General features: G+C 37.7%; 1 protein-coding gene across 1 annotated transcript in view; it reads right to left on the minus strand.

Moving 5' to 3' along the window:
• The window catches only part of LOC127677741 (solute carrier organic anion transporter family member 1A4-like), a 33,661-nt gene extending 13,257 nt beyond the window's left edge, over nt 1–20,404 (minus strand). Inside the window, exons 1-6 of the mRNA XM_052172756.1 lie at nt 20,345–20,404; nt 15,269–15,410; nt 13,435–13,567; nt 10,085–10,188; nt 6,073–6,219; nt 1,123–1,221 (exon numbers count right to left, since the gene is read on the minus strand). Of these exons, the coding sequence (XP_052028716.1) occupies nt 1,123–1,221; nt 6,073–6,219; nt 10,085–10,188; nt 13,435–13,567; nt 15,269–15,410; nt 20,345–20,404 (685 nt within the window). The remainder of the gene's footprint in view (nt 1–1,122; nt 1,222–6,072; nt 6,220–10,084; nt 10,189–13,434; nt 13,568–15,268; nt 15,411–20,344) is intronic.
• Nucleotides 20,405–23,232: the final 2,828 nt, after the last annotated feature.

Here is a 23,232-nt window from a genome sequence, read left to right on the forward strand (position 1 = left end):
TGATTTGCATTTCCTTAATGATGAATGATGTTGAGCATTTCTTAAGGTGCTTCTCAGCCATCTGAATTTCTTCAGGTGAAAATTCTTTGTTTAGCTCTGTACCCCATTTTTAAATAGGGTTATTTGCTTCCTTGGGGTCTAACTTCTTGAGTTCTTTGTATATATTGGATATTAGCCCTCTATTGGATGTAGGGTTGGTGAAGATCTTTTCCTAATTTTTTGGTTGCCATTTTGTCCTTTTAACAGTGTCTTTTGCCTTACAGAAACTTTGTAATTTTATGAGGTCCCATTTTTCAATTCTTGATTTTAGAGCATAAGCTATTGTTGTTCTATTCAGGAACTTTTCTCCTGTGCCCATGTCCTCAAGGGTCTTCCCCAGTTTCTTTTCTATTAGTTTTAGTGTGTCTGGTTTTATGTGGAGGTCCTTGATCCACTTGGAGTTGAGCTTAGCTTTAACCTGATGTAGTAAGGTCTCAAAACATCACAGTTGGTGAGACTGGGTGCTAGGGAGACAGTTCAGTTGCTGAGAGTCATTGTTGCTCTTTCAGAAGTCCTGCATTCTATTCCTAGCACATACATGAATATTCACCACTGCCTGTAATTCTGATTTCAGGAGATAAGGTACCTCTTTTGACCTAGCAAGCACACACATAACCCCCCCTCCCACGCTCATACTTATACATACAGATAATAAAATAAAATACATGGTATCTAATTACTTTTTGTGTTCTGTATGCTTATCAAGTAAATTAACTAATTTTATGATGCAGTGTGTGGTGATGCATTTTCCAGAAATAAATAAGTATTTCTGTCATGTGAAACCTTTGCAAATTGATGACTATCATGTAACTGAAAAATCCAGTTCTTTATACACTCTGAATGTCTCATTGAGCAAAACCCATTTGTGTACATCTTTGAAACCAACTTGCATTTTAAATGTGGTTGGAGAATGTTGGATTTTGAAGGAGAAGGTGGCATTTTATCCTTTCCTTTGTTCCCCTGTGTTCTACCATCTCTAATGTGATAATATAACTAAGGATCAAAGAAGGCAGCAGATTAGCATTCCTGAGCATTCTCCCACATTCTGGAGACTGTACTGTATAAATAATATGCATGTTTTACCTGTATCCACAGACTCAGTGTCTACATAAATGTCTGCACAGAGAGATCCCAAGGTAAATCCAATCAAAGGGCCAATGGTCATTCCTATTTCTAAAATTCCTAAAAGTAAACAAAGACAAGAAGTTACGTAGCTACTTAAAGAATTTACTTGGGAAAAAAAAGCCTTGAGGGTTTTTTATTTTTTTTAATTAGATATTTGCTTTATTTACATTTCAAATGTTAACCCCTTTCCATGTTACCCCACCAAAAACCTCCTATCCCATTCCCCCTCCCTCTGCACCCAAACCCCAATTTTGTGACTTGCATTCTCTTTTCTGTGGAATCAACCCTTCACAGGACCAATGGCCTCTTCTTTCATTGATATCTGAAATGGTCATCTTCTACTATGTATGTAGCTGGAGTCGTGGGTCTCTCCATGTGTACTCTTTCGTTGATGGTTTAGTCCCTGGGAGTTCTGGGGCTACTGGCTGGTCATTAATCATTCCCTTCCTTTACATTTCAAATGGTATCCCACTTTGTGGTTACCCCTCCACAAACCCCTCATCCCATATCTGCCCTCTCCCCCTTCCCTTTTGCCTCTATGATGGTGGTCCCTCATCCACCCAAAGAAAACCTCAGTAGATAGAAAGATTTCTCATGTTCATGGATCAGCAGAATTAATATAGTAAAAATGGACATCTTGCTGAAAGCAATCTGTAGATTCAATGCAATCCCTACTAAACTTCCATCTCAATTATTCATAGAGTTAGAAAGAGAAATTCTCAAATTCATTGGGAATAAAATAAAACACAGGATAGCGAAAACCATTCTCAACAATAACAACAAGAAAAAAACTTCTGGAGGAATCACCATCCCTGACTCAAGATGTATTACAGATTAATAGTGCTGAAAACCACATGGTATTGGTACAGAGACAGACAGGTAGATCAATGTAATAGAATTGAAGAACCAGAAATGAACCTAACACCTATGGTCACTTGATCTTTGACAAAGAAGCTAAAATCATCCAAGACAAAAAAAGGGCAGCATTTTCAACAAATGATGCTGTTTAAACTAGTGCTCAGCATATAGAAGAATGCAAATTGATCCATTCTTGTCTCCTTGTACAAAGCTCAAGTACAAGTGGATCAAGGACCTCTACATAAAACAAGATATGATGACTCTAATAGAAAAGAAAGTAGGGAAGAGCCTTTAACACATAGACACAGAGAAAAATTTCCTGAACAGGACACCAATGACTCATGTTCTATGATCAACAACTAACAAATTGGACTTCATAAAATTGAAAAGCTTCAGTTAAAGCAAAGAATACTGTCAATAGGACAAAACAGTAAGCCTCATATTAGGAAAAGATCTTTAACAACTGTATATCCAATAGAAGGCTAACAGAGAACCAAATAACCCTATTAAATAATGGGGTACAGACCTAAAAAGATTATTCTACACTGTAGAATCTACAATGGCTGAGAAGCACTTAAAGAAATGTTCAACATCCTTAGTCATGAGGGAAATGCAAATCAAAACATCCATGAGATTCTATCTCATACCAATCAGAAGGGCTATGATCAAAAACACAGCTGACATCAAATACTGGCAAAGATGTAGAGAAAGAGGAACACTCCACCATTGCTGGTAGGACTGCAAGCTGGTAAAATCACTTTGGATATCAATCTGATGATTCCTGAGAAAACTGGAAATAGTTCTACATGAAGAGCAAACTATACCACTACTGGGCATGTACCCAAAAGACGCTCCCACACACAAGACACATGCTCCATTATGTTCATAAAAGCCTTATTTATAATAGCCAGAAGCTGGAAACAAACCAGATATCCCTTAACAAAAGAATGAATACAGAAACTGTGGGGCATTTACATAATAGTGCACTGCTTAGCTATTAAAAACAATGACATCATGAAATTTACAGGCAAATAAACAGAACTAGAAAATATCCTGGGTTCAGTAACCCAGACACAAAAGAGCACACATGGTATATACTCACTGATAAGTGAATATTAGTCCAAGAGGTTTTTTATCCTAGATTTCTTTTTGTTTTTTGCCAAGTTGGCTACTGTATTATGGAGCTACATAGCTTACTATGTCAGATATTTTTACATATTCAGCATATAAAGAAATGAAGCGCATTATACATGTTTCATATATATGTATATATGTATATGTTACATGTACATATGTATATTACCTGTGTTTGTATTGTTTTGTATAAATAATAAGAAATAAGATCCCATTGTATTAATATGGAATGTTCCCCAGAACTTCCTCTTACAGAATTATTTCCCAGAGGCATCACTAGAATTTGATAGATAGCTGTCATTCAGTGCATGGTAGTGGGTCTTCAGGTTATCTGGAGTAGAGCCATATCCCCTTCCTAATTCTATTTTACTTCCCAGTCACAACATGAATGGTTTTACTATACCAATCCTTTCATCATAATGAACTGCTTCATGACAGGATACCACACCACACTGTCCAGTTACATAGACCAAAACCTCCAAATATGTGGGAGAAATGAAATTTATCTCTTTATAAATGATTAACTCTGGTATTTATTAAGGGGGAGGAAAGTTGACTGACACAGATACTTTCCTACTTAAAACCATCTTTCAAATACTCTTTTATGCTCCAGTAAAGGTAAGGCTGTACTATCACAGGTAAACTCATTAAAGCCATGATTTGAGTTAGACCCTTTAATGCTTACATAGCCATGTTTTCAGAGGGTCTCTGTGATAGCTAGCTTTCATTGTCAACTTGAAAACACAGAACTACCTGGGAGGAGTGTCTTAATGAAGTAATTTATACATTGGGTTTACCTGTGGACACATCAGTAGGAGATTGTATTTGTTAGTATGTTAACATTTCTTCTAGGCTCTGCCCAACAGTTACCTAGCAACAGCCAGGTACAGGTATGAGCCTTGCTTGCTATAAAAAGACTATTTGAACTGGTCTCTCTCTGGCTGTCTGAACCTTTTCTTGCTCTCTGATTCTGATGCCTCTCCATCTCTACTCTGTCTCTGTCTCTCTGTCTCTGTCTTTCTCTCTGAATTCCTAGCCAGCTTCCCTTCCTTTCCATCCCCTCCCCTTTCCTCCCCTTCCTTCCCCTTTCTTCTACTCCCTTCCCCTGCCCTCCCCTCCCCTTCCCTTTCCTTCTCCTCTCCCTTCCCTTCCCTTCCCCTCCTCTTCCTCCCCTCCCTTCCCTTCCCTCCCTCCTCTCTCCTTTCCTCCCTTCCCTTCCCTCCCTCCTCTCTCCTTTCCTCCCTTCCCCTCCTCCTTCCCCTCTCCCTTCCCTTCCTTTCCCTCCCCTTACCTTCCTTCCCCTCCCCTTCCCTTTCCTTCTCTCCCTTCCCCTTTCTCCCCTTTCCTCTCTTTCTCTCCCCCTTCCCTTCCCTTTTCTTTCCTTCCCTCTCCCCCCCTCCTCTCCCTTCCTGTCTCCTCTCCTCTCTCTTCTCCTCTCCTCTTCTTTTCTCTTCTCTTCTTTGTCTCCTCTCTCCCTCTCTTATTCACCTTCTCACTTTCTGTGGTGCTACTCCATTCTCAATCCCCTTCCCATGACCCAAAATAAACTTTATTTTATAGTAGACCTATCATAGTATGGCTGGTACCTCCTGGGAAGATGCCTCAGCAAGGGCCTGCTACATCAACCCTCCCACTACATAAAGCATTTTACAAAATGTATCAGTATCAAATATTTCATATGAGAAGACCCAGCCCACTGTGAGCAGCACCTTTCCCTAGGGAGGTTCTGCACTGAGTATGCATGGAGAAATAGTTCAACAGAACCAGGCAAGCAAAGACAGAAAACACAAATAGTCATTATCTCTGATCTTTCTGGTGCAACGAGCAGTTTCAAGATACTGCAACTGTGACTCCCTGTTGTGATAGGATTCTAAGCCAAATTTAATCTTTTTTTTTTCCAAATGAAACCCTTCATCTCCAGAGTTACATTTTCTCACAGCAACAGAAATGAAACTAACACTGCTTGTAAAGCAGTGTATATTGTATTGAACTTCTTGTATTGCAGCTTCATCAAAGTTCTCCTCTGGAATCTTCCTTCCACAGAAAGAATGTGTTCTCATTATAGAACTTGTCTTTGATGTTATCCTTATCACCTTTCTGATCTTATAGTTATTTTTACTTTGTCCAACCACACAAGTCTTCTTTGAAACCATGTCTATCATTTCCCAATGTATCTGTACATCAAAATCTCTCCTGAAATATCTTTATCCACCAAAAATCCACATATGAACAGTGTCAACTTCCTTCTCTTCAGTTTAGATTCTGTCTTTTCCTCCTTCTCTGTGGTTTTATGGCTTTGTCTTCCTTTGTGTGCCTGACTTCTCAATAACAAACCCTTGTATATTTCTTGCTTTCTCAAATGTCTCCTGCTGTTTCTGTTTATGCCATGATTGCTACATGATCTTCAAGTTTTATTGAGTTCTTTCCTGCCTTATGTGGTGTGTCTCTCATTTTTGTCAGATGCTTCCTGATACTAAGATTCTCTCCTGGAACTAAAAGTCACCTCCACTGTGGACCACTTTCTCCTCTATTAGTTTTTGGAGGGTTTTTTTGTATTAATTATTTGGAAGTTTCACTTGATCTCATTCACTTCTCAGTTTTTTTCAGATATATCACCCTCTTGTGATCTCCCCCTAAAGGGGGTATCCAAGTCAAGTTTGTGATGGCCATTTACTCACTGGAGCTTGGCCAAACTCCCAGTGACAGCTTCTTAAAGGAGTCCTTTCCTACCACACCCCTGCTAGAAACGATCAACTGTGAAGAGCTACACTTTGGGATCCCTGTTACAAGCAGATCCCTAGTATCACTATGCTCACGATCTGAAAACCAGAAAGCATCCAAATCAAAAAATCAATTTCTATGACCCCAGAATGTGCTTTCCTAAAAATGACCCCAATGCTGATTTTTCAAACTTACCAATGTATAAAGGAGAGTTTTCAGATTTGGCAAAATCTTCTATGTAGGAAACACCCAAGGGCATGATGGGAGTTTCACCAATTCCACGTATAATATTTCCCAACAGTACATATATCCACATTAGTGATTTAATTTCTCGTACACACTCTGCATTAAAATAAACAAAGAAAAACATGAGTATTTGATAGTCAAGTGATACTTAACAGTAAATTTTAAAGTTTTTTTATGCATTTGTCAGGTTATAAGCCTATGATGACCATTCAAGAATTCACATTACTATGCTGTGTTTGAATCAGTGTCTTACCTCTACTGTGTACTTTGAAAGAATACTTAACAATGGAGTATAAGTGCCATAATGGAGCCAATTCCAATTTGGGTGAGAGAGATGAATCTACAGATCACGCCTTTCCCAACTCAGCCTTTAGTGACAACACACTTATTGTTAGAATTATACCATAGAAATAGACAAAAAGAAAAATCTAGGACTTTAGCTCACTTACAGGGACTCAGTATTCCAGGAATCAGATGTCCAGTCAGCTAGTAGGTGTTCTATCTCATTCAAATCCTCTAATACTTTGAGGAAGGGGAAAAAGCACACAATTCTATATGTCTACAACCTATTTTGATGTTTTTATACAACACAGACATCAATTTGGTAGAAGTTTGAATTTTCTATGGCCTAAGTTACTTTGTACAAACTACAAATTTTGACTGAATAGTAAATGTATATTGTTTCTATAAGTTTTATTATTCATTATCAATAAAATTCTCCAGCAGTTAGAGTAGCAGGTGATCAGTAGAATAACAAAAACTGGCCAAAGGTAATTGAAAGGTAAAAGGAGAACACTTTGAATATTTGTACATACTTCCCGAGTTTATTCTAAACTAAATGAACTGCCACTTCCTAGGGAAGCTGTGACATCATGTTTTCAGGGACAAGAAGGAGAATGTATCTTCTCCTGTGGACTAGTCAGCATTGTCCATAAAGATCCTAAGCACAACTGGGCCATGAGATCTAACTCCCATTCACTCCTAGTTCAATAAAATCAGTTTCTACCTCTAGGTATTCAGATTCATATTTTTGATAGACATGATGACTTCTATCTAGAGATTACAGGGAGATACTCAGTTCTCTTCTAAGGTAAAGTTGAAAGTATCAGCCACTAGAAGAATGAAGAGTTATTCTGTAGTTCTTCACATTGGGAAATCTGCACTTGATCTTAGCCAAAAGGCCGAGAAGTGATACATTGGGAAATCTTAAGTCACATACTGCAATGCAAGGAGAACAAGGTAAGGCTGTCCAAAATTCAGTTCAGGAGGTGAGAACATTAGCATGAGGTAACCATCTAATTAGGAAGTGAGTGAGCTAGTGTGGAGGTTACTGTCTCACATTGTAGGGATGATAATGTTTATATACACCGTATGAAGATGTTTTTCTTGCCTTCCTCACCTGTCTAAGGCACCTTGTGATTAGATAAAACAAAAATGTGATAGCCTAGAGCAAAGTCAGGAAGCAGTAGGTGAGAGTTGCAGGATGATATAGGAATGCTGGGAAAGAGTCAGGCACATGAAGATTGCCCACCTGAACGCAGAGGAAGTCAGATGTATGAAACTAAGGATAGGTAGCTATAAGCTACAAGCCTTGTAGTAGATATAGAATATAATATAATAAATGGGTTAAAATAAGTTAAGAGCTAGTCATGGATCAAGGCAAGTTAAGGTCATAAGCATTCTTAAGAAGACTCTGTATCCTGATTCAGGAACTGGGGCGAGCTTACACAGGCACACAGAGTTAAATCACTTTGCTGTGCTTATGAATTTTCCATAGTTGGAGCCCCACACATGGCTGCTCTTTGACTCTCAAATTGTTTAGTTCTCCATAGATTCCCTAAGAAGAATGACTTTCTGAGACTTGGCCACTACTATAATTTCTGTGGCATGAATACAGCATAAAATGGAGATGTTCTGGCTTGAGGTGATTCTGTTGAGCCAGCTCCAGATTAAATATTCTGAAAATGTGTAAGATATTTTATCATATGTCTTTAATAACACTTTGTAATGTAAAAATATGTACACCTTCATGAGAATATGCTCATCGCATGTTCAGGTGCCCAAGAAGGTGACAAAAAAGGTCACTCAATTCCCCACAACTGGACTTACAGGTGCTTGTGAGCACCCTGATATCAGTGCTAGAGCCAAAGCAGGCCCTCTATATGAATGCTGTGGAGGTTTGAGTGGAAATGCCTCCCAGAGGCTCTTGTATTAAATTCTTAGTCTCTAGTTTGTGTTGCTGTTTTGGGATGATTAGGAAGAATGCCATGGTAGGCAGGCTTCAAGAGCTCAAAGCCTCGCTCTACTTCTAGATTGATTTTCTCTGTCCTATGCTAGTAGCTGTGATCTCTGCTCTGAGCTCACTGCTCTCATCACTATTCCTTCCTGCTATGGTTGTTCCTTATCCCTCTATAAATTTAGTGGGTCACTAAGACCATCTAAAATATCATATATTCACACTATTATTCATAACAGTAAAAAACTCACAGTTATGAAGTAGCAAAAAATATTTTTATGGTTGGGGTCAACACAATATAATGGACTGTATTAAAGCCCTGCAGCCTTGGGAATGTTTAGAAGCACTGATCTAGAACCATAAATATAAATGAATTCTTCATTGTGTAAGTTCCTTTCATCATGGTGTCTATCAGAATAAAAGAGAAGCAATTAATACTTCTAGCATGTACTTTTACACAGCATCTTGCTTTGTCTGTGAGCACTAGTTCACAGTCATGCCATTATGGCTCTGATATAATCAATAGAATAATTTGTTGATGAAGTCATGAGACTTACATTATTGAGCAGTCCTGAAAAGTAAGAGGTAGGCCTATTAAGAATAATGTGGTTGTGGGGGTTGCATGGTCACAGAGACTATATCTCACATCTTCTATTCTTCCTGCCCACCAAGGAGTAAAGACCAGGGTCAAGCACGGCTCTTGCCAACATGATACTCTATCAATAAACATGGGACAAAGTGACCACAAGCTAAACCCTCTGAAACTATGTGGGAAAACAAAAATTTCCTTCCTTGAGTTCTTGCTCTGGATTTTAATAACAGTGATATAAATGTAACTAATACAGCATTGGAATGGGCTATAGCCAGTATCACAGGGCTATCACTGTCTGGTTGAACTACAAAGTAATGTCTCTGTCGAAGAGGGAAAAGGAAACTCAGAGACAAGTTACTGGCTAAGGAAGGAAGTTTGAGATGTGACATAGGTACCTACTTACCCATGGTATACATCACAGATCCAGGGAAGCTTTTTCCTGCCTTTATTAACTATTTGCATAATCACAGTGATAGATTATGTTTTCAACTTAACACAAATTTACACACCCAAGAAGAAGGAATCTCAGTTGAGGAATTGCCTCTATCATATTGGGTTGTGGATATGTCTATGATGACTGTTCTTGGATAATTAATAGGAGATGATATAGAGTACTGTGTGTGTTATGACCCCTTAGCAGGAAAGCCTAAGCTGTATATGAGAGGTAGCAGAGAAAATTAGTGGAGCAAACCAGTGTGCAGGATTCCTCAGTGGTCTCGGCTTTGGTTTGCAGCTGCAGGTTCCTGCCTTGGCTTTTCTCATGGCGGAGTATACTTAGTAAGCTATACAAACCCTTTCCTGCCTGAGATGCTTTTAGTCAGTGTTTTATGACAGCAACAGAAAATCAAATAGACCAATAACATAGATCATATCATATCTTTAAATATATCTTTCTAAGTTATTTTTGTTTGGGAGACTAACTCTATGGTGTTGCCTAAGAAACAAAGGATTCTTAATAAGTATATTCGAATTCAGGAGAAAGAGTATTGTTGGTTACTAGACATTTCCCTTCTTTGAAGAGAGAAATGAATTTTGTTCATTTATGTTACATATCTATTAAACACAGTTTCATATTAAAAGGACATTCCTTGGCTGAGTCTCTGTCATAAAACCAATGAGAAGCATGAGTTAACCTGCTGGGTCTTGTGTTGGTAAGGTCTGGGATCTGTTTTCGACACACAAGAAACTGCTTGAGGACAAGTTGCTTGTTGGTGAAATAGTTGTTTCACATTCATATCTGTGTAAACACAAGAAACATTCACTGTGAGGTGTTAAATGCAGAATGCTTCTGCAGATTACTGACTCCTTCTTTTCTGATAAGAGGGTGTCCAGAGGCAGCAAAATCGTTTCCATGGCACTCAGTCTAATAACTATGATTCTGATGGCAGGACCAGCAAGACTGTGCACTAGGTGAAACATTTGCTGCACGAGCCTGATGACCCTGGAACCCACAATAAAGGGAAGGAGAGGAATGACTGCCTAAATAGTCCTCGGATATATAAGTATAAACACGCGCGCGCACGCACACACACACACACACACACACACACACACACACACCACATACACACCACACATACACAAATGAGTAAGTAAATAAATAATTAGAAACAGAAATCTATATTAATAGATTGGACATGTAGTTCTAGATTTACATTCCAGAACTGCGTGGTGTGGAGGTCCACGACTGTCTCTGAAGCACTTCAAAGATGGAAATACCAGAGCCACAAGCACAAGGTTCTGGTATTTCAGTTTTGCAGCAAGATGAGGCCAATCTAGGCTTCATGTTAACCTGTCTCAAAGAAAATACCCACAAAAATAAATGAATAAAATAAGTAGGAAATATCATGGAAACTGTACCAAATAGTTATAGCTAGCTTTCAAGACCATACATGTAGCTCACATAGATTTCAGATTCTCCATTGTCAACTCTATGATTTCTGAATGACTATTTCCAAGAAATAATTGGTGTGAGATAAAGAGCAAAATCAAAAATAGAAAAAGAGACACAATAAAGTAGAATTAAGGAGTCAAAATCTTTAGAGAGATACAAATAACACAAAACAAGACACCTACTCTGGCTTCACTGACCTGTGTCCCTAGCCTTCCTTTCTGTGAATTCAATCATTATTTAATATTTTCAATAACTTGAGTAGAAGAAAAATACACATCACAAAGAGAGATGACAGAATACATCACAGTAGCCAAGTTTCAACTCCTTATGGCAATAACAGATAATGCATTCCTAGATATACAAGCTATTCTGTTTTCAGAGAAAACTCAAAATCATACAGTCCATATTCGGTCACCAATTGAGTTATCATTCTTAAAAAGCCAAAAGATCCCCATTAACCAAGTCTCTATTTGTATATGGATTTCCAGTTATTATTTTGTTGTTATTCTGTCTTTTATATGAATAAATAGCAAAGGCTATCATGGGGATACTCTATTAGAGGAATGTCAAAGACAAACAAAGCTACACCTGAAGTAGCCAATGACAAAGGTGACATAAGGATAGACTCACACAGAAAAAGACACCGAATTATTGACAAAATAACAAGATGTTCTCCTAGAAAGATAGTCAATGTAGAGAGGCATCATTGATAATAAAAATTTATAAATATGACAATACTAGTGGCATGCCCATTCATCAGACTGTAGGACAAAGTTTAATCTCCCAGGAAGTAACAAAGAGATGAGAAGACATGACGTGAGAAAATGAAGCTATCAAAATATGAATAGAATATACGGTGCCATTGCCCAAATAGCAGGTGCATAAAGGGGTAAGGAGGGAGGGAAGAATACAGTATGAAAAGAAAAGATTACAATAAACTTGGAAAAATGTCCTGAGTGCAGGCATCTGATAGAGCTGGCAAGGTATTTATATGGAGTCAGCAGTTTAAGACTGTGGAGTTAAAAGCTAAAAATGAAAATGGTCACAGGGATTAAAATACAAATTCCAATTCCAAAATCCACAAACTTTGAGATAATATCTTTAAAATCTGTAAGGATCTTTTTTTTCCTCTCTATAGAATGATGTGTGGGAAAGTGAACAGCAAAACAAAGGATAGGGTGTTCGTCCTGTGAGTAAATAAGAGCAAGAGAAGAGGCAAGGTATGGTAGTTATTATAACTCCTCCTTGGAATAGAAACACTTGGAATATTGAAGAAGGGATCACAAAGAGTTTGAGTTAAATTTGAGCTACATAGCAAATTTCAGGCAAGCCTGGGCTAAATAGTAAAGCCATGTTTTAAAACCAATAATCAAAGTGGGACTAGAGAGATGTCTCTGTGGATATGGATACTTGCTCTTCTTGAAGAGGATCTTTGTTCATTTTCCAGCACCCACATGGTAGCTGTCATCTATCTGTAATTCCATTCCAAGGTTCCAACATGTGTGTGTGTGTGTGTGTGTGTGTGTGTGTGTGTGTGCATGCATGCCTGTGTGTGTGTGTGTGTGTGTGTGTGTGTGTAATATACTATACATACACCTATACATGTATACATATACATATGCATATATATGCAGGTAAAACATTCATATACATTAAATAGATAAAAGACCTGGAAAGGAAATAAATAAGAAAGATGGAAAAAAGGGTAGGCAGAGTAAAGAGGAAGTTGAGGGAAAGAATAAAAACAAATCCATTTATAAAATAGTTATGGAGAACTCCAAGGAGATGGCACTAACATGACCTATAAGTTTGTAGTTCACAATCATGAGGGGTATAGGAGACAAGTCCATCCCCACGACCACTGTGAAGCCCCTAATGTGTGTTAAGAGATATTTACCCAGCTACGTGGCAAGGGACTTGTGAGATATTGAGAGGTACAAACAAAGTCAATTAAATTGAAAAAAATGAGCAATGTATAAAAATCAACTAAAAAATTGAGTTGCATGCAAAGAAGAACATGGTTCTATGGTAAAAAGCATTTTTAGTCAAGCTAGTGAAAATAGATTTTAATCACTTAGCACTAATGTATTAAAACCTAACTAGACACTCAGGCAAAGAAATAAAAAAACTGAAAAATGTCCCCAGAAATCAGGAAAGAAGGTAAGAAATAACTCAATGTAATTACACTTTTAGAATATTCTGTGTAAGTTACTTTGATAAACTTGAAAATAAAAATCAGCCTTTTAAAAATGATGATTATGTCACTGTAGACCTCTTTCAACTGACATATCTAAATAGTCCTTGTGAAGGAGGCAGCACAAACTTTAGCAGATTCAGAGAATCAGTTCATCGGTCTTAGCTTCATGGAAGAGGTGTCTCTAGCCTCCTCTTAACAAATGGACTGGATAGGAACTTCAATGGAACCGAGGCCACAAGATTCACAAATTATACTGTCACGCTGAAGACTCTAATTTCCACATTAGACTTCAGTAAGATGAGAGAGCACGATTCCTCCCAGAGAGGAAATTCTGAAGCTCATTTCCTGTAGGTGAAAAGTGAATTTAAAATATCAAGGAGTAGAATACTCACCTGCCCATGAGAAAATGAGGTAGTGAAATTATGAAACACCCGAGGCCCATAAGCACACAACCGATACCAATCATGATAGGTCTGTGCAATTTTTTTCCAAAATAACTCACGGGTATAATCAATACAAGGTTTCCTGGGATGGAAAATGAGAGCATACAGTAAGTTACTCAAGATTATTTATTATGTAGAAAAAAACATGACAAGTTTCAACAATCAATTCAAACTTTATGATGTCTCTCTATTTTATTTGCACTTGCAAACTCATTTGTACATAAGGAGGTCACTACATTTTTTTTTCTTTTTTAGTTAATCATGTATCTGCCAACTTTGCTGAAAGTGTTTATCAGCTCTGTGAATTGACTTTGGGAAGTTTTGGTTTATTTATGCATATTGTATCATCTGCAAATAAAAATACTTTTATTTCTTCCTTTCTAATTTAAAAAGAGAGAGAGATTTTTTTTCAATAAAGTTTTAGCAACTCTTAGTCAACAGCCTCTCAAGTGTTTGGTGTCTAGGTGTCACAAATTAAGAACACAGGGACAGGGGCTTAGGATGTTTTTCATATTGCCTTAATATGTAAGTTATTTGTGATCCTAAACAAAGGATCTCTTCCACTCTGGAATATATTAAAAGTCTCTACTCAGGATTATCCTGTCCTTGTGATAGGATACAAAAGCAGATGCAGGCCTTTGCGTCATATCTGCCCTATCCACTTATGCCTGTTTTATGCAGATTAAAATGGGTTCATGTTTTTAAACATACTATTTAAAAACAAATTATTGCTCAACATGGCAAGTAGCTGGATGCCTACTTGTATTGTCACTTCTTTTCTTAGACCAGATGATACTGTTTAGAGTCCTAATGTTCCAACTAGGACTTATTATCCAACTTAGATTTACATTGTGGGAGTCAAAAGTCAAATCAAAAATTCATCTTTGTATCTTTCTGCTTTAGTAGAAAGCTTCATTTTTTTTTTAAAAAAAAGGGACATTTTTTAAATGTTTGAGAATTGAAAGAACAAGTTGGACCTGGTAGTACAGACCCTCTGTCTGCAGCTTCTGGAAGTCCAGTAGAAGAAGACTGTAAGATCAAAGTCAGTCTGGGCTACAGAGAGAGTTCAGGACAAGCCTGGGCAACTTAGAGAGCACATTCTTTGCTATTTTGATCAGAAAATATTAAAGACAAGTTCATCTGGAAGAAGGTAAAAACTATAATTAAACTCAAAACAAGAGGCACTAAAGGTTTTATGTTACTTGGTTGGTAGAGGGAATCTTTCGCTTTTCAACACTTTATGTTCTCATATCCAAGTTTATTCTCAACACCAAATTAGGAGTTGGAGTTCATCCATTCTTCTTTAAAATCGTGTCTTACAGACTTTAAACATAAGGAAGATTCCCCATATTTCCTGTGACTAGGAGGTAGACAGTTAGTCACTAGTGACTAGGAGTAGACAGTCATCAACCTCACAGAGAGAGTAGGGAAAGAAACATTTGCTCTTTTCCTTGGAACATAAACAACCCCGGCTCCCACAGCACACTTCTAAGATGGCCACAAAAATTTTGTAGCTTCTCTTTGAAATATAAAATGAGACAATTAGATATCAATACTTTAAACTGTCTGCCAATCCTCAGGAAAAATAAGAGAGATGCTGTCAGAGTATGTGGCTATCATTAGTTGACATCATGAGAATACTTAAATAAGTGACCCCTTCACATCAAACTAGGCTATCTATGATTTTTCAGAAAGCATGGATCTCAGTCAGATTAAATGGTGTAAAGTATGAAATAAGAAGAAAATATCAACATATAAAATAAGTAAGTGTATAATAACTCACCTATATTAAAGCTCCCACTGATAAGCCCAACTAGAGATGTGGGCAGACCGAATTGTCTCTCTATTTGTAAAAGCATGGAATTCATGTAACTTCCTGTTAGTGATTTGGATACATATGCACCTGCTAATGCCAAAAGAAACACCTAGGAAAAAATGTTCATGAAATTGAGAATGTTGTTTTCTGATTGTGAATTTGTCCTCTACTGATCAAAAGGCCTCCACCTGATGCTGTCAATTGTATTCAATATAAATAGCCTTTGGACACGCAAGAGACTTCATAGTGTAATCTTCTGCTAGACTGTGCTCACTGCACATGCAGGGAGAATAGCTGGTTAGCAGTTGTTGATGATAGGTATGGCCTTGCCCTTTTATCAGTGTACCTTATTCATACAGGAAGACATGGAGTTGTTCCATGTAAGACACAGGTATTTATGGGTCTTCAGCACTATACAATTATCTTCAGGACAAGTGTTATCCTGTTAAGGAAGGGAAGGAAAAGAACACAGAACTACACCAAAGCATTGTGTCTACAGCAAGTGTACTATGTTCTCTATGCAGGAATGAAACTTCTCTGGATGTCCTGGGCCCGTTCCATACTTTGTTCTTTTTTTATTGCATTATTGGGCACAACAAGCTACAGTTTCTCTCTCAACAGATTTCAATGGCCTCAGCAAAGTGACTTACTTATGTTTTCCTTTTCTCATGCAATATGTTCTATAAACTTTAATCTCAGAAGTCCAAGTCATGTACAATGCAGAGATATTCAGAGCAGAACATTTTTGGAATTCCTTGTATGCAGGATGAGGGGTGGATATGAACTCATATTACACTATGTTATATTACTACTTCCTACTTATGAATTTATTGACAATCACCAATTAACTTGGATAAAACTGAGCAGAAACATTTCAAAAAATTGAGAAAATATGAACACAAAGTTCAGTGTAGTTCAAAAATACATTTGTCTTCTAACTCCAAATGTCATTTGCAGAGATGTTTTCTCTTCCCACTCTCAATCTTTCAGCAAATGTGACTAAGACTTAATAATTTTCACATGAGCTTTTTAATTCAGATCCTCTTTTTAAAAGCAAGATTTATCAAATTAAAAAAAATCTTTTCATGTTTTGAGAAGAGAGCTAAATAATTGAAGAGACGCATGTTATTTCTCAAGAGTAAAGGAAGCCAGTGGCCATATTTATTCATGTCTCCTGCTATATTACACCCGTATTTAAAAATCTAATCTTACTGAATTTTTGCCTCAGCACTCTGGAATCTGAGGCCATCTCCTTTAGAGTAGTCTTTTCCTACTTTTGAAGGGAGTATTCTTTATTTTTCCTCTCCTTTTTTCTTTCGTGATGTCTTTATGTGTATGTGTATGCATGTTTGTATGTGATGAGTTCATGTATGCCTTTGTACATATGATTGCTTAGGAATTATACTTCAAACAAACAAGCAAACAAGCAAACAAACAGTGGCTCTCACCAGCCTGGAATTCACCTGAGTCAAGGTTTTCTCATTGGTGAGCCCCATGTATTGCCTGACTCCATCTCTCCATGATGAAGTTATACTGATGGGTTGCTGTGCCCGGTTTTTATGCAGACCTTATGGAATAAACTCAGGTTCCCATGCTTTCTAGGTTTATTGACCAAGGCATCTTCCAAATCCCCTTAAGGTTTTACTCCTTTATTTTCTTTAGTACGTTGTATTGATTTAAAATACTTTTTGATAATTTCATACAGATCAGTAATTTCAAACAGATGTGGTATGCTTAAATTATTATTTTCTTCCTTTATTCTTCTCCTAAATTTCCCATTAAAACCCTCAGTCCTGGTAATTATTTTTCCAAGATTCATGGGTTTTGATTTGGGTTTTTTTTTTTTTTTTGACACAGATGGCTTAACAAAGGTTATCTGGATAGCCACTAGATTAGAACTAAGCATTGGTGCTTGATGAAGTCACCAGTTGTGCATGGCTGAAATCTCTGAAGGCCATGGTTTCCCCTGTCCTTCCCTCCTTCCTTTCCTCCCTCCCTCCTTCCTTCCTTCCTTCCTTCCTTCCTTCCTTCCTTCCTTCCTTCCTTCCTTCCTTCCCTCCCTCCCTCCCTCCCTCCCTCCCTCCCTCCCTCCCTCCTTCCTTCCTTCCTTCCTTCCTTCCTTCCTTCCTTCCTTCCTTCCTTCCTTCCTTCCTTCCTTCCTTCCAATCTTTCTATCTTTCTATCTTCTTTTATTTTCTTTCTTTCTAATAATTACTTTATTTATTCACATTAGATATAGTTGCAGTGACTCCCTATACTTCAAGTCCTGCCCTTATACAGCCCTACTCTAATTTCCCCTCCCTTTCTCCTCTGAGAAAGTGGAGGTCCCTGCATGGGTACCAACCAGCCCTGGGACATCAATTCACTCTAAAACTAGGCACATCCTCACCCATGTAAGATTAAGCAAGGCATTCCAGTTAGGGGACAGGATCCAAAGACAGGCAACAGAATTAGGGATAACCCCTGTTCCATTTGTTGGGGATCCTCTTGGAGACCAAGTTTCGCATCTGTAACTTATATATGGGGGGGGGGGCTAAGTGAAGCCCATGTATGCCTTTTGGTTTGTAACTCAGTTTCTGGGAGCATACAAAAGTCCAGGTTAGTTGATTCTGTTGGTCTTGTTGAGTCCCTATACCCTCCTTGTCCATGAATCTTTCCCTGATCTCTTGAACAAGATTCCCAGGGCTCCAGGTAATGTTTGGCTATGGATTTCTACAACTTTCTACAAGTCAGATGCTTGGTAGAGCCTCCCAGAGAGCAGTTATGTTAGGCTGCTTTCAACAAGTATAACAAACTATCATTAATAGTGTCAAAGATTGATTCTTGTCCCTGGGATGAGTCTTATATTGGGCTAGGCATTGGTTGGCCATTCTCTCAAAATCTCCTCAGAATCCCTGCATTTTTGTAGGCCAGACACATTTTGGGACAAAGGTTTGTGTGTGGGTTGCTGTCCTTATCCCTCCATAAGAAGTCCTGCCTGGTTACAAGAGGTGGATACTTCAGGCTCCATATCTTCCACTGATAGAAGTCTCAGCTAGATTTATCCTCAGACTCTCTGGAGCCTCTGTGAGACTCTACAGTAACTGGCCAGGCTCAAATTTCCTGGGTTAATATAAATTCTCATTTTGTAATGTAAACCTAACTCTAAGTTCACCTTTTGTGATGTAAGGATGCCATTGCAGTCATTAGAACAATAATTGTCTCTAAAATACAAAATTCCTATCAAGGAGCTAGCAGAATGTACTTTATCCTATAAGCAGTAATTGTTTTTGCCAACATTAGAGGAGAATATTTTTCTGACTAGATAATAAAGCCATCTTTACATATTAATCCACAGAGTTTTTCTGTCATGAAACAGTTTCCTAGACGTGACCCCCCCCCCACCTTCTGTAAGGAAGGCTAATCAGAGGCAAAAATCTACCACAATACAATATACACTAAACACCTAAAACGTATTAAACCCCACCCTTAAGATCCTCTACTCTATCCATATCTTTCCTTTAGACAGGACAATTTTTGAGTGGAATATTTTGTGTAGGGGTTGTTTTGCTTATCCCTTCATTGGGGCTACAAGATATAACCTCTTCATGTTCCATGTTCTCAGTGTTAAACACCTCAGCTAAGTTCACGTGAATTTACTCTTGAAATCCTCCCCTACCCCAGGTCTCTGAGACCTCCTTCTCATATCCTGCAGCTACAGATTTTATTTTTATCTTGGCCCTCTGGTTCTCCCTTCTGTCTCCCCCCAGACCTGATCCTGCTTTCCCATTCTGCTCTGTTCCCTCTCCCACCAGTTTTCCTTCCTTTCTCTGCCTCCGATGACTATTTTGCTTCCCTTTATAACTGTGATTCAAGTATCCTTGTTTGGGCATTTCTTCTTGTTTAACTTCTTTGGGCATGTGGGGAGTTTCATGTATAACCTGCATTTTATGGCTACTATCAACTTATCAGTGAGTGTATACCATCCATGTTCTTTCAGGTCTAAATTACCTTGCTCAGATACTGAAGGAAAGGAAAACCAATAATCATCCCAACTTGAAACTCATCCCATGGGTGAGCAGCAAACCCTAGCATTATTAATGATACCCTGTTACGTTTTCAGACAGGAGCCTAGCATAACTGTCCTCTGACAGGCTCTACCCAGCAGCAGAATGAAACAGATACAGATATCCACAACCAATAAGTAGATGAAGATAAAGGAAACTTATGGAAGAGTTAGGGAATCGATTGAAGGACCCAAAGGGGTTGGGAACTCCACAGGAAGACCAACAGAGTCATAAAATCTGGATTCCTGGGAGCTCTCAGAATCTAAGCCACCAACCAAAGAACAGGCAGGGGCTGGAACAAGGCTGCCAGCCCATATATATCAGACAATAAGCTAAGTCTTCCTGACTGCCTTGTTGTGTCTCAGTGGGAGAGACTTCATGTCCCAGGGTATAGGGATACCCAAGAGGGGGTGCCCACCCTCATAGTGAAGAAGGGGAGGGGATGGAGGACAGGAGTATGAGTAAGCAACTCGGATGGGGAACAGCTTTTGGGATGTAAAGTAATTAAGTAAATAAATAAACAAATAAATAAATAAATAAAATTTTAAAAAGACCACCAGAATCAGTGGTTCTCAACTTTCTTAGTTCTTGTGAGCCTTTAACACAGTTCCTCATGTTGTATTGACCCTAACCACAGGATTATTTTTGCTGCTACTTCAAAATTAATTTTGCTACTGTTATGAATTGTCATGTAAATATCTGTATTTTCTGATAGTCTTAGGTGAGCCCTTTGATAGGCTCATTTGACAACTCCAAAGGTTGTGAGCCACAGGTTGAGATCCAATGCTGTAAATCATTTTTATAATATTTTCTGGATGAATAATCAGGGTTAAGCATATGTAATTATAAAACTAAATTTTTAAGGCAAGAAATTAACAACTTATTGGATAAATTTGCTTTCATATTATAAAACTTCATGAAAGCTGAGTAATATTATGAACACTCTCAATGATTGTTTAAGAAGATTTCCAGGAATATACATAGAAACAATCCATACCTTGATCTTGGAAAAACATCTGATCCCTTGGGTTAGAATTCTTTTCTCAGTTTCTCCCATGTTATTCTCCTGATTATTTCCAGATGTCAACACTTTAAGTGTCTTACTACTTTCTTTTCAAGAAAACAGAAAGTTATTGATTTTTATTGAAGTATAATAAGTCATTCTTAAAAACAAAACAAAATAAAACAAGATAAAAATATTACAAGACAAAATAACAAAAACTCTCTTTGGGGTTGGGTGCTTTACTCAGTTTCTAATCTTCTGATGAAATAACATGACCAACAGCAAATTAAAGAGAAGATGGTTGGTTCTTTACAGTCCTATATATCAGTTTATCACTAAGGGAATTAGGGCATGACCTCAATGCAGCATCCTGGATGCAAGAGTCAATGCAGAGGGCATGGAGGAACCATTCTTCTATCTTTGATCCTCATAACATCATGCAGTTTCATTCTCTCACAACTCAAAATTTTCCTTCCCAGGGATTGCCCCACCCACAGTTACTTGGATCCTCCAAGATTAATCATCAATCAATAAAATGCACTTCTGTCTAAATTATTGGTTGCTCTCATTGGTGCCCTTTCTCAGTTCAGTTTTTCTTTTCTCAAATGACACTAACCTGTGTGGTATTGGTATAGAACTATCAAACACACGTGGTTCAATGGGTATAAAATTTGATTCCTAAAATTGGGAACGTTCCTTTGAATTCTAAGCAACCATGTAAAAAACAGGGCTTCTCTGTATCTGCTTGCATCCCCAGCACTGGGAAGACACAGCAGAATCATAGCAGCGTGGCAAGTTGGCACAATTAGAGAATCATTCCAGAGCAAGACATTCAGCATTACCTTCAGGCATTCACAATATTCATAGGCATGGGGCCTGAAAGCCATGTGACTCGGGGAGCCAGATCCTGAACATGAATGAGGCTGAGTGCAAGGACCAGCCTTGACATTCATGCACTGAGGTGGGATGTAAAATTGGCAAGAGCCAAAAGCTTATGGCTTTTGGCAATTAACTCTTGTTATTCTGGCATAAATACAGGTAAAATCAATATGGCAGGGTAGTTGATTACATGATTTACTAAATAAGTGCACAGCCTGCTAGGAGAGAGTGATCTCCCAGGAGTGCTTTCACTTCTGAGCTAAGAAGGGTAAGGACACAGTCTTACAGACACACAGGAGGAACAAACTCCAGCCAGACAATACGAACTAGCACCAGAAATAACCAGATGGTAAAAGGCAAGCACAAGAACCCTACCAACAAAAACCAAGGCCACAAGGCAACATCTGAACCCTGTTCTCCTGCCACAGCAAGTCCCAGATACCCCAACACTCCAGAAAAGCAAGAGTTGGATTTAAAATCATATATCATGATGCTGATAGAGGGCTTCAAGAAAGACTTAAGTAACTCCATTAAAGAAAAACAGGAGAACATTGGTCAACAAGTAAAAGCCCTTAAAGAGGAAACACAAAAATCCTTTAAAGAAATAGCAGGAGATCATAGGTCAACAGGCATAAGCCCTTAAAGAAGAAACACAAAAATCCCTTCAAGAATTACAGGAAAACACAAACAATCAAGTTAAGTAACTGAACAAAACCATCCAGGATCTAAAAGTGGAAGTAGAAACAATAAAGAAATCACAAAGTGAGACAACTCTGGAGATAGAAAACCTTGGAAGGAATTCAGGAGTCATAGACGCAAGCATCAACAACAGAATACAAGAGATAGAAGAAAGAACCTCAGGTGTTGAAGATACCATAGAAATCATTGACTCAACAGTCAAAGAAAATGCAAAATGCATAAAGCTCATAACAAAAACATTCAGGAACTCCAGGACACAATGAGAAGACCAAACCTAAGGAACATAGGTATAGATGAGAGCGAGGATTTACATCTTAAAGGCCCAGGAAATATCTTCAACAATTGTAGAAGAAAACTTCCCTAGGCTAGAGAAAGAGATGCCCATGAACATACAAGAAGCCTTCAGAACTCTAAACAGACTTGACCAGAAAAGCAAGTCCTCCTGTCACATAATAATCAAAACACCAAATTCACTCAACAAAGAATATTAAAACCAGTAAGGGAAAGGGGCAAGTAACTTATAAAGGCAAATCTATCAGAATCACACCAGACTTCTCACCAGAGACAATCAAAGCAAGAAAATCCTGCGCAGACCTCATACAGACCCTAAAAGAACACAAATGCAAACCTAGACTACTATACCCAGGAAAACTCTCAATTATCATAGATGGAGAAACCAAGATATTCTATTATAAAATCAAATTTACCCAATGTCTGAAGATACTTACACAAACATATAAATAACATCCAACATAACAGGAAGCAACAATCACTATTCCTTAATATCTCTTAACAACAATGAACTCAACTCCCCAATAAAAAGACATAGACTAACAGAAATATTTCTCATGCAAATCTTCAGTTTGATTAGAAAATGTTTGCCATTACCCTTTTAATTAAGTTAGTAATGTTTTTTAGGTGTACCATTTTATCTGCATTACTTTTCATGGTATTCTTCAATTTTAATATGTCTTTTATATATTTCCTCAGTTTTATCAGAAATGTTTTCAATGTAAATCTTTTTTATCACAAATGTTTCTAATTCCACCTTCAATTAATTTAGAAAGTATTTTTATATCTACCATTTTTTATGTAAAATTTTCCATGAAATAGTCAATTTTAACATGTTTTTATATATTTCTTGAATTGTACCAGAAATATTTTTCATTTATCTGCAAATATTAATAGTTCCACATTCAATCAACTTAGAATTATCTTTATGCCTATTACTTTATCTGTATAATTTCCATGAAAAACTTTAATTTTAACATGTTTTCTATATATTTCTTCAATTTTATCAGAAA

The sequence above is a fragment of the Apodemus sylvaticus genome, chromosome 2 (genome assembly GCF_947179515.1).
Source record: "Apodemus sylvaticus chromosome 2, mApoSyl1.1, whole genome shotgun sequence".
Classification (NCBI taxonomy): Eukaryota; Metazoa; Chordata; class Mammalia; order Rodentia; family Muridae; genus Apodemus; species Apodemus sylvaticus.